Here is a 13171-nt window from a genome sequence, read left to right as displayed (position 1 = left end):
TCAATTACAACAATATATTTCAATACCAAACCAAAAAAACCAAACTCACTGCCATTGAATCAATACTGACTCACAGTTACTCCCTGCGGGTTTCTGAGACTGTAACTGTTTACATTTTAAACACAGGAAAGACTCTTCTTTAAGTAACAAGACGTGAAGAATGGAGTCATTGTCCAAAAAATAAACAATTCTAATTCTATTGAAACAGAGCGTCTCAAAATGGACAGATTTGTAAGTAGATAATTCCCTGCTGTGGGAGCTGCCTTGGGCACTGCTCCCCGGCCCATCCAAGTCCACTGAAACCTGACCAGTATCATAGCACCCTGCAAGCCTGCGATGAGACAGGTGGTACTATATATGAAGTGGAGTGGCCACACTCTGAACGCAGGTCTCCTACATGGAAAGCAAGGGTATAGACCACAATAGTACATAAATGAAAATACATGTCTGCAATACATCATTTCATTTTTTAAAAATTAAAAAATTATGTATGTGTACACACACACATGAGCCCTGGTGGTATAGTGGTTGTCCACTGGGCTGCTAACTGCAAGATTAGTTGTTCAAAACCACCAGCGGCTCTGTGATAGAAAGATGAAGCTTTCTACTCCTGTAAAGAGTGAGTTATAGTCTCAGAAGCCCACACGGGCAGGTCTTCCCAGTCCTAGTTGACATGAGTTGGGAGTCGGAATCAAAATTGGCTGGATGGCAGTGTTTTTTTTGAGTTTATGCATATATAAACAGCATTTAAAGAATATATCCTATTCTATTGTTCTCAAGGACTTTGATCTTAGATCAGGTTACATGATTACAGTTTGAATGAAACTGTTAACATATAAATGGGTTAGGGATCTCAGCTCTAAAATGAAATTCACAGAGAACAATTGGGTATGACCAATATTTGGTAGTTCAAGAAAGCAATACAAAAGTATTTTTGTTTCTTCCTCTTACATTAAAGGATAGGCCACATAAACAAAAATTCATGAACTGAAGTATCCTAACCCTTCTATTCTGACCATTTCACAGAATTGGTTGATGTTTTAAAATAATATGGCAGCATGAGCTTATAATATCCTAATTTAGAAAATACTGAAAGTGCTTATGAGAAGTTTTAACTTAAAAAACAAAGCATACCTGGTATATATTGAAATCTGCGAGTCTAACCACAACCGAACTAGACATCAACTTAGCTTTTGACTGTTGAGGTAACACTGGAGGTGCTCGGGAAGTGCTTTTCAGGGTTGATTCTTTCTCTGTGGGAAAGAAAAGCTACTTTAAATCTATTGCAAAATCGGTTTTAATGGTTATTCTTGTACTATTAAGTAAGCTACTAGAAATACAGATGAATCTTAATTTCTCAAATAAGATAATACTTGTGACATCATTAATATGAAGTGCTTAAGTGCTAAGTCATTGTGGTGATTAGTCTTTAAACAGAAACTAATCTTACATCACATTTAAGACATGCTCCTGCAAAAAAATTTTAGCTGGAATTCTTGTTAAAAGTAAAAATCCTACTTAAGAAGCGGAAGAATTCCACCTTGGTATTATCACTGATTAACCTAGCAGTGCAATAATTAAAGTGCAGGCTATTAAACCCAAAGGCGAGTGGTTCAAACACACCTGCTGCTCCAAAGCAGAACACTGTGGCAGTCCGCTTCCATAAAGAGACACACAGCCTTGGAAACTCTACAGGACAGTACAACGCTGTCCTCTAGGGTCACTAGGAGCTGGAATAACTGGATGACAGTTGGCATATCCTATTTAAAAGTGCATTCCTCTAGAAGCACTATGTACTGTTAAAGGATAATGATAATGATGGATTTGCAAAACACTTGGATGAACTCAGAGGACATTATGCTGAATGAAATTAGACAATCACAACAGGGCAGCTATTTTATGATTCGACTATTCTGAAACATCAAGAAAAGGGTTGCAAACTAAAAGAAGCAGACTCTGATGGTTACCAAGGATGGGAGGGAAAGAAGCCACAGGCAGACAAGCATTAACATAGGAGAAAGGGAAGAAAGACTATACAACAGGGAGACAGGACACTGGGAGATTTGCCAGAGCTAAGGCAACAAAGACAAACACTGTTGTATATACAATCTTATCCTGAAATGATGCTGAGCTCTGAGCAGATGCTTATGAGATGTGCAGGTTTTCACACTACAAGAAACATTCTTTGATGGTTACCAAGGTTGCATGGGGGAAGGGTAGGGGGAAATCATGGGCTAGAAGGTAGACAAATATTACCTTGAGTGAAGGGAAAGGGAATATATAATAAGAGGGGGGTGTTAGGAAAAGATGACAGCGCCAGGGAAAGACACTAGGAGGTTTGCAAAAGTCAACAGAGATAAATAATTTTATATACATCTTCCTGCCATAGTGGTGACCACGGAGTCGATCCGTGGTGAGACACCCAGGCAAGCTCAGTATGGTAAGAGAGTGGGCGCACACCCAGGAATACATACATAGGTTGACAGAAGAGAGTTCTCTAATGATATTTAGCCTGGCTACAAAAATGCCCATGAGCACACATGGGGCGCAGCCATGAAAACTTTTAAAAGAGAACCAAACACCTTCAGGGAATGAGTGGCTGGGTCCAGCGATGCAGAGAACAATCTCACGGTATACCAAGGTCAACTAGAATGAAATACTTCACAAAGACAATCTTCTACATCCTCCTCAGCAGTGGTTGGGGGTATGAGAAGCTCATGAACAGCATCTGTTGGTTTCTTACATCCAGAGAAACACAGAATGATGAAAGTTGAAAGTCACTTGGAACTGATTAGTGCATGGAATAAGGAGCCATGCAAACATGAGTTTCCATGATGCTGACATCAGAAGAGCTGGGAGTGCTACCAACTGCTCTGTGCAGGATCACATTGGAAAGTACTGAACAGAGAGCAGGAGCAAAATATGGAACAAAATCAGAATCCTAAGAGACCAGACTTAAAGGTTGGGTAGAGGCCCTTAGCCACCATTCATTCCAGAACTGAAAATACTTCCATGTTAGAAGAATCCACCATTTAATAACAAAGGGGCGGCATCTACCCAAGGACAAAGTTCCAAGGGTTATGAAAGAAGAAATGGGAAGAGAAACTGGGAGAATGTAGGATAAGTGATGGTGCATTATTGGGGTTGAATTGAATAAAATGAAACAGAATGTGTATGAATTATTGATTGTAAAACTGATAATCTGCTTGGTAATTCACAAAAAGTTATTGTTGTTTTTAAGTGCATTGGTTCACACACCTATGTCTGCCTGAAAGGCGCAAACATTTAAGACATTATTTAACAGAAAATATATTATGAACATACACACACATGCGCACACACACCCACACAATTAATAGGGGAACGCCATGATGGTGTTAGAGGTCAAGTACCTGTAGGTGTTGGCTGGGGAGAGGCATGCGGTGGGGACTCAGGAGGCGAACGTACGTTATGATCCTTCACGGCCTGTTTCAGCATTTCAACGTTGCACTCAAACTCGTGCAGCAGCGCGCCGGCCCACCCCGCTTTTGTCCTGGTTGCATCACTGAACCACATCCAGTGATCACAACTGTCTCCTGTGAAACGAGTAACACATATTAAGCAGAAAAGTGCACAATTCTTGTGTATTTTACTATAGCGATGATTCCTGGGAGATTTATTCGTATAATTAATAATTAATGGAGTCAACCTTTTAATGAATTTAAAGCCTTTATATACTACCAATTTTCATCGTCCTAGAAAATATGATCAAAACCTTTAGAAAAGGAGGCAGAGTATAAAATGCAAATAACCTGGGAGGGTTTTCTACCCAGAACCAGTCCCGGAAGAAATGTCATTCACAGCCTCAATTCGAAGCCGAGCTGGTGGGTCAGCCTTTATTGTATGCTCAAAGGCCCAGTAAATCAACACTGGGCAGAGTCCCAGAATATGCCGCCATAAAAAAATCCTTTTATCAAAGATTTCTTGTAATGTCACTTATGAAAGCTTTATCCATAAAACGACAAAATAAGGATTATCTAAACACTTAAGAAAACAACAAAATATAAGACAGACATCAGCTATCGGGGAAGAAACCGTCTAGGAGCCAGCGACTTCCTGTGGCAGTAGAAGAAAGAGGTCCAGGATCATTTCCTCATTAAGTAACAATACACTGAAAAGAGTTTTAAAGGGAAAATGCAAAAATCATTGATCATGTTTATCTCTAACAACTAAGAGAGTATAAGGGTAAGTCAAAAAGTGTTATTATTAATAATAGAAAACTTTATTAACCAAAATGGGAAGTTATTGTTTCCAGTTAGGTCTAAACACTGAAGGCAGTATTTATTTCCATCTCTCTAGACCAGCGGTTCTCAACCTGTGGGTCGTGTGCCTAAACCCATCAGAAAACACATATTTTTGATGTCTTAGGAACAGAGACACCACTCCTCTATCCGTGTCCAGACAGGTCCACCCACAGGCCACATACGTTCACATACGAGTACCTGGAGTGACGACTGTTACCCAGGCTTCAAGGCAAAATTTCATTTATTTTTAATTAGAAATAAATAATTCACAATACATAATTACATATTGTTTTTTATTACATATTGATAAATCACTATGCTTTATGTTCTATTTGTAACAATGAAAATACATCCTGCATACCAGATATTTACATGACGATTCATAACAATAGCAAAATGACAGTTATGAAGTAGCAACGAAAATAATGTTATGGTTGAGGGTCACCACAACATGCAGAACTGTATGAAAGGGTCACAGCATTAGGCAGGCTGAGAGCCACTGCTCTAGACCCTTCCCAGAAGACTTCTGCACGCCTTGATCTATACTATATCCAAACACTAGTCAAATTGTGCTCTTTTTAAATGTTCTTTGAGTGTGGGGACAGCCCTGTCTACTTCCAAGAGTGAGCGGGTGCATTGTCACGACGAGGAAAAGGTTCACGGCATAACTTCCCTGGCCTTTTTCTCACCAATGCATTTTTCAATTTTCTTAAATCTTCTTCATAGTAATCTCCTGTGATGCTGCTCTGTCCTTCAAGAAAATCAATTAGGATGGCCCCTTTGGGATTCTAAAACGAGCTGCCATATTGTTCTAAGCTGGCATCTTTGCCTTAAATTGAAATGGTTTAGCGGACCCTGCTGGAAGCCTCTATTTAAACTTTTTTAAAAATTTATATGAGAAAACTATTCCATTTTTTTTGCCTCTATTTAAACTTTAAAAGAATGGTTTTAACCCTTATATTGACATACAATTCACACACCATACAATGTAACGGTTTAAGTATATTACAGTTATGCAGTTATTACCACAGTCCATGTTAGACTGTTTTCTTCATTCTTGTACTCATTAACTCCCCCTTTGTGTCCCCCCAATGTCCCTAAGACTATATTAATCTAGTTAATTGTCTACAGATTTATCTATGCTGGATTTCACATGAAGGAAAACAGAGAAATAACAGCAGCAGCAAACTAACAATAATACACAACAAAAACAGAAAAACCTCAATCCAAAAGCAAGCAAAATAAAAACTAGAGCAAATTTTAAATGGGTCAAAATGGAAAACAAATAATAATGTATTAAGTTTAACCTAACTTTATCTGCATCAATTCACATCGTGGGTCAATGGTAGGAGAGAATTCAGTGGCGGCTTAATCTACCTGAAGACACTGCAAATGGATCTGGGGTTTCACTGACATCCACACTCTCCTGCAATCTGGCTGGTCAGAATTTGAACTCTAAAACAATCCCAGCTTTAGTCTTGGGTTGTTATTTCCGTCCTTGGATCATGCAGGCTGGTGGTAAGGCAGACATAGCTGATACTTCACTTACATGGCCGCTTGTCTGAACCAGCTTTGAAGACCCCAGACCTTATTCGTTTTGATAGCCAGACATCCTACCATGACTAAGACCTTGGCTGTAGCCATTTGCTACTTTCAGAGACCTCCTTTAAAGCGTTTGGTAAGAACGAACCTGTGCATGTACGAAACGGAACCCTAGCACCAATACTTTAGTCCGCACCCTGGTAAAAGACTTCAAGTATAGGGGCCGACTTTACGACTAAAAGTTCTAAAACACGATCTTTACAGCAAAACATTTTTCCGGTTGTTGTTAAGGTGCCATTGTGTTAGCTCTGACCCATTAGTGACTGACTGCACAACAAAACACACACTGCCCGGTCCCGTGCCAGCCTCATCATCGCTCCCATGCTGAAGCCCATTGTTGCGGCTAGTGGTAATTCATCTCTTTGAGAGCCTTCCTCTTTTTCGCTGCCCTCAACATGATGTTCTTCGCCAGAGACCGGTCTCCCCTGACAACATGTCCAAGGCACGTGAGACAGTCTCACCATCCTTGCCTCTGAGGAGCACTCTGGTCATTCTTGTTCTAAGAGTTGTCCACGATACTTTGAATCTTCTTCTCCAGCACCACAATTCAAATGCATCAATTACTCTTCGCTCTTCTTTATGCAATGTTCAACTTTCATACGTACATTATGAAACTGAAAATACTATGGCTTGGGTCAGGCAGAAATAAGAGCTCAAAGTAACTTCCTTGCTTTTCAATACTCTGAAGAGGCCTTGTGCGGCACTCCAACGCCTCTTTGATCGCCTGGTTGCTGCTTCCATGAGCACTGATCATGGTTCCAAGTGATCTGGCACTGGGGCTTCAATAGAATTCTCGCCTGCCAAGCCAGATGAAATCCTTGACATCGTCCACCTTTTCCCCATTTATCAGGATATCTACTGGTCCAGTTGTGAGGACTCTGGTCATCTTTACATTGAGTTGTAATTCTTATTAAAAGGTATAATCCTTATACTTCATCAAGTGCTTCAAGTCCTCCTCACTTTCAGCAAGCAAGGCTGTGCAATCTTCGTATTGTAGATTGTTTAATAAGCCTTTCTCCAATCCTGATGTCATAGTTTTCCTCACATAATTCACCTTCTCTGATGATTTATTCAGTATACAGATTAAACATGTATAGTGAGAGGATACAGCCCTGATGCCCACCTTTCTTGATTTTAAATTAGCTGTATGTCCTTGCTCTGTTTGCACAACTGCCTCTTGATCCATGTACACATTCCAAATGACACAGTGAAGTGTTCTGGAATTCCCATTCTTCTCTATGACATGCTGTCACGTGCCTTAGCATAGTCAATAAAACACAAGTAAATATTTTTCTGGTTTCTGTTTTGAGCCAAGATCCATCTGACATCAGCAATGACGGTCCACGCCCTTGTTCCACCTTCTTTTTTGAATCCCAGTGAACACACTGCTGCAAACTTTGTTGGATGACCTTCAGCAAAATTTTACTTGCATGTGATATCAATAATACTGTTCTAAAATTTGAGCATTCTGTTGGGTCACCTTTCTTTGGAATGGGCATAAGTATGGATCTCTTCCAATCAGTTGACCAACTAGCCATCTTAAATTTCCTGGCATAAAAGAGCAGGTGCTTCCAGTGCTCCGTCAGCTTGATGGAACATTTCAACTGGTATTCCATCGATTCCTGAAGTCTTGTTTTTTGGCTAATGCTTTCAGTGCTACTTGAACTTCTGCCTTCAGCACCATTGGTTCTTGCTCATATGCTAACTCCTGAAATGTGAATTGTGAACTAGTTTTTTTTGTACAGTGACTGCGTACTCCTTCCATCTTCTCTTGATGCTTTCTGCATCATTCAGTACTTTGCCCATAGACTCTTTCGAGATTGCAACTTTAGGCTTGACTTTTTTCTCTCATTTTAAGACATGCTGAGAATTTTCTCCCTTTTTGTTTTCTAATTCTAGGTCTTTGTACATTTCATTATAATATTTGACTGTGCCTTCTTGAGTTGCCCTTTGAAATTTTCAATTCAGATCTTTGATTTCATCATTTCTTCTATTTGCTTTAGCTACTCATGATTAAGTCAAGTGTCAAATTTTTCAAAAAATTTAAATTTATGCAATTATGGATCAGTCGGGTCAAATACATATAAGATAGAGACTTTCAATAGGGAACCACAATAGCAAATAGTATATAGCCTATATATTATGTCAAGTTCCTATACAGAAATAATAATGAACAGAAAATTATTATCAGTTATTTATTTTTAAATCATTTTATTGGAGACTCTTACAATTCTTGTCACAATCCATAAATCCATTGTATCTGACATATTAGTACAAATACTGTCGTCATTCCTTTCTATACATTTACTTTCCATTGAGCCCTTGGGACCAGGTCTTCCGTTTTTTCCCCTCCCCTTATCCCCCCAACCCTTGTGGACCCTTGATAGATTAGACTGTTATTATTTTAAAATCTTACACCGGCCGCTGTCTCCCTTCCCCTCTGGTTTCTGCTGTTCTTTGCCCTGGATGGGGTATGTGATTATGTGCCATTCATTGCGATCAGTACTCTCCCCACCTCTGCTCCCTTCCCCCTACACTCTTTTAGTATCGCTGTTCCCATTCCTGTCCTGGGTTCCATGTGTCATGAGCTTTATCTCTTGCCTATACTAATGTACAGGCTGTCTAGTCCACAGTGGGAAGCAGCAATGGGGTCATGATAGTGGGGGGGTGAGGAGGCTTCAAGGGATCAGAAGTATATTGCATGATCCATCAGTACGCTACTGCACCCTGTGCTATCAGTTATTAAAAGCCATGACAAATTTAAATTATACCATTACTTATTGGAAAATATTAGAAAATACAAATTACTTGTTTTAGAAGCCTAGAATAATAGAATCTAGCTAAAACCACTGCTAGCTTATTGCTTTATATTCTTTTCTGATTTTAAATAAATATCTTATAAAACTTCATTTAAAAGATATGTTGATTAGAAACTTGCTTTTATCATAATTACCTAAATGTCATTAATAAATGCCCTCTATGTTCTGGAATTTTTTGTTTGTTTAGTTTTAAGTCAGTAATCTAGAAAGTAATCAGTTTCTAATAGTGATTTAAAACGCTCTTAATAATTCACATAAACTTCAATATATGTATGAAATTTTTTCTACTGCAACTTTATTTTTTTGTAGATGTACTACCAGATGAAAATGTGTTCATCTTTTTCTCATTAACAAAGAAAATAAAATGGTGATATACGTTTATTTTAGGTAACTTTATTATAGTGTGATTAACATACAGTAGATGGTACATAATTAAAGTATACAATTTGATATTTAACGTAAGAGGTGACGTCGTACAGTACATGGAAAGATTCCCATTATCCTTTCATTACATTTTTCCACAAACCTCTTGGTTCACGAATATCTTTCCCCACGTAGGTTCTAAAGCCATCAGCACAATTAAGATAGCAGACATGCCCCAATCCCGACCTTTCCCCACACCCCTCTGCCATCCCTTCCTTGTGACCCTTTCTCCTCTCCCTTCCCCAGATAACCACCGATCTATGGCCACATGACTTACGGCAGATCGATTTTAAGGGTATGATGCACGTACCTGCTTGGTGATAAGGATAATAATCGATGGTCAGCTGAGTAAAAGAGAGTTGCATCGCTCCTCCAGTAATACGTCTGTTTGACTCTGCCGGGCGTTGGGCGGAGAGAAGGGCAGAATTTAGAGAGAGGGAAAGAAACAATCAAATAGCTGAAACTCCAATTCATCACAGAAAACTTTATCCTACTTGGAATCTAACCAGTAATTAATACCATAGAATTCAGTAACAATTTTAGAAAATGCAGTTCAGTCTGATAATTATTTAATAAGCCACAATTATTTGTCATCATCACTCGTCTGTCAGTTTGTTGCACTGTGGTGGCGCGTGTTTTATTAAGATGCTAGGAACTATGCCGGCAGGGTCATCACAGGTGGAAAAATTCTAGCAGAGCTTCCAGACTAATGCGAACTAGTGAGAAAGGGCTGTCTCCCTCCCCTTTGAAAGCCGATCACCAAGCTTAGTCCCAAGGCAACTCTAGGTTGAGTTTAAACCACCAACCTTTCAGTTAGTAGTTCAGGGTTGTAACTGTTCATGCCAGTCAGGGACTGATAGAACTACAGTAAAATTATTAAATAGACTATAAGTAGTCAATATAACCCTCATTTTCACTGACCACTTTACCAAAGACATTCAGTTCGATAGCTATGCACACCCTTCTCCTATGGTAATCTGTTAACACCAATTAATCTTAATTAGTAGGACTCCTAATACAGCTCCACAATCTCTTATCTAAAACTTTTATATTAGAGACAAAGGAATTTTAAAAAGGCAAATTTAATTAAGGTACATATATAGTGTATCATGGAACAGGGCCAGTCCATTCTAAGACAGAATTAAAGTAGTATTTCTGCAATGAGACACAGCAAAATTTATAAATAAATAGGAGTATGTTGAGTCATGTCAGGTTTTCCACAATCGTGTTGAAAAAAGAAAGCAAAACAACTTTTTGTGAGCTTTTTAGATTTCAGAACAGGAGGTCAGTGGCTCCTGTGAAAGAGATACTGTGGTGGAGATGTTCTCCCAAAATGCCATCATTCGGCGCATTCTGTGGGACTGAGCGAGGGATGCAAAAGAACTTGGACAACACTGCCTGAGTGCCGATGTTCATTACTTAACTTTGTTATTTTGACTTGTTTTAACTTTCTTTTCAAATCAAAGTAGAAGATGCTAGTGATATGCCTAGTCACACAATGATGGACAATGGAAAATATAGCAAATCCTTCTGCAAAGCCCAGATCTTCCTGACTTTCTCCCTCACTCTCTGGGATACAGGCTGCCTTGTCTGATGAAAGCAGGGTTGCTTCCACTGCTAAATATTCAGGGTCTCAATATTCATTCTCTCAGTTTTAAAATTCCCAAGAAATAAACTCATAGAGACTCTGATTCAGGCACAAGGTACACAGGTCAGGGACCTCTACTTCAAAAAGATTGTTTGATTCTTGAGCTCCCTAACTTGGAGACTCCCCAGAGACAAACTTGTCTGGTGTTCTGGTGAACAGTCCTGCACCTGTGCGTCAGGCACCCTGGGAGGCCAGCAGGGAGATAGAAAAGATAGCCACCTGGATGAAGGAACCGGATATTTTCAAAGTGAGCAAAAGCAGTGTTCTGTTTACTCGGTTACCTGATACTACTACTAAGGAAAAACAAATATGCATAAAATCTTTTAAAAAGAAAAAAAATCATGACTTCTGGGAAAAAAAGAGTACCAGATAAAAAGATGTCCCCTTCCATTCAACAAGGAGTCCTGGTGGTGAGTGGTCATGTTTGGGCTATAAACTGTGAAGTAAGCATAAACCATCAGCCACTCTGAGGGCGAAAGATGGGGTGCTCTACTCCCATCAAAAGTAGGGGTTTGGCAAGTCTAAGGGTCAGCTCGTCCCTGTCCTATAGGATCTCTGTGAGTCAGTACTGACTTGATGGAAGTGAGTTGAGTTTTTGGTTTCCATTCAACACACCACTAAAAATTTAAGAGCGAAGTACAGAAATATGATAAGTAATTTATTTAGTATTTAGTTCATTCAAAACCTGATTAGGGTACTCTAAGAAAGAAAATAAATTGGCCAATCTTTTTCATGATAGAGATGGGGAAATCACAATTAAGATAGCAATTCAAGTCCAATGCTACCTAGCATATGAGAGGGTTTCAAAAAGTTCATGGAAAAATTCCATTATCTTTTCATTTCATTTTCCATGAATTTTCTGAAGTGCCCTTCATAGAATAGGATAATAGGGTAACATGCCGATGAAGGTGGACATATTCAGAAACGTAGCAGTTTCCTAAACCTGACAAAGTGTAGCGAGCAACCTACAGCACCTCCTTTAAAACGTTTCCGAGACCAGTAATACAGCAGATATCAATATCACTTCTGTTAACATCACCCTAAAACTTACATGCAATACAATAAGTCAGTAAAAATAAGAAAGTAAAGCAAAACACATAAGGATTAGACGCAAATTAAAACCAAAACCTCCTTGCCAAAGAGTCGATTCTGACTCAAAATGGCCCTATAGAACAGGACAGAGCTTCCCCTATGGTTCCTGAGCCTATATTTATAAGAACAGAAAAGCTCAGTCTTTCTCCCTCGGATCTGCTGGTGGTTTTCAACTGCTGACCATGTGGGTCGCAGTCCAACGCATAACCACTACACCACCATGGCTTGTAAGGACCCTATAGGACAAAGTAAAACTTAGAACTACCCCATAAGGTTTCCAACACTATAAATCAGTATAGAAGCAGAAAGCTTCATTTTTCTCCCCAAGGAGCCGTGGTGGGTTTGAATGAGTAACCTTGAACCCAATATTCAACCCATTACATCAACAGGGCTCTTTACTCATCCAAAAGATACTATTAAAAGAATGAAAAAGCTAAAGAAAATAACTGATGTAATGGGTTATAAGGAATGCGGGAGGGGGGCGATAGGGAAAGGGGATTTAGCGAGTAGATGATGTAGATAGGAGGGGCAGGAGCACTGGAACTGGTTGTGGCTGCACCACTCATTGGAAAGGCAGTTTAACCATGGGCAGGAGGGAATGCTCCAAAACTGATACAGTGGTGACAGTACAATGCCCTTGATATGACCGAATAATTGAACTATTGAACTGAATGATATGCAAATTATGGGGCAATAAAACTGTTGTGGGATGAAAAGGCAAACCAATGGGATGGGGTGGGATGGAATACATTTTACACATTTTAAAATAATTAGTATGCTGAAGTAAAGAACTTTAAGTCAATTGAAAAATAATAGGCAAAAGATTTGTCCAGATACTTCACAAAGAGGATATGCCAATGACTGAAAGTGTATGAAAGGGGATTCAACCTCATTACACATCAGGGAAATCCAAATTTCAATCACAATGATATACTACTATATCAGGGTACAGTGTAGCAACGATAAACATACAACTTTCCTCGAGTTCTTAAATGCTTCCTTCCCTCCACTAACCAATTCTACCTTACAAATTGGGCTAGACCAGAGGATGTACCCTGGTACAGATAGGAACTAGAAACACAGGAAATCCAGGACAGATGAACCCCTTAGGACTAGTGGTGAGAATGGCGATACTGGGAGGGCGGAGGGAGGGTGGGGTAGAAAGGGGGAACCGATCACAAGGACCTACATATAACCCCCTCCCTGGAGGACAGACAACAGAAAAGTGGATGAAGAGAGACGTAGGACAGTGTAAGATATGACAAAATAATAATAGTTTATAAATTATCAAGAGTTTGTGAGGG

The 13171-nt window shown here is 39.4% G+C and overlaps 1 protein-coding gene across 1 annotated transcript in view; it reads right to left on the bottom strand.

The window, feature by feature from the left end:
• The window catches only part of BLTP3B (bridge-like lipid transfer protein family member 3B), a 97378-nt gene that overhangs the window by 33008 nt on the left and 51199 nt on the right, over window positions 1-13171 (bottom strand). Inside the window, exons 9-11 of the mRNA XM_075551113.1 lie at window positions 9438-9521; window positions 3393-3575; window positions 1135-1253 (exon numbers count right to left, since the gene is read on the bottom strand). Of these exons, the coding sequence (XP_075407228.1) occupies window positions 1135-1253; window positions 3393-3575; window positions 9438-9521 (386 nt within the window). The remainder of the gene's footprint in view (window positions 1-1134; window positions 1254-3392; window positions 3576-9437; window positions 9522-13171) is intronic.

This window comes from Tenrec ecaudatus, chromosome 6 (genome assembly GCF_050624435.1).
Source record: "Tenrec ecaudatus isolate mTenEca1 chromosome 6, mTenEca1.hap1, whole genome shotgun sequence".
NCBI lineage: Eukaryota > Metazoa > Chordata > Mammalia > Afrosoricida > Tenrecidae > Tenrec > Tenrec ecaudatus.
The sequence above is the reverse complement of the archived record's forward strand: the minus strand, read 5'-3'. Positions and strand labels throughout refer to the sequence as shown.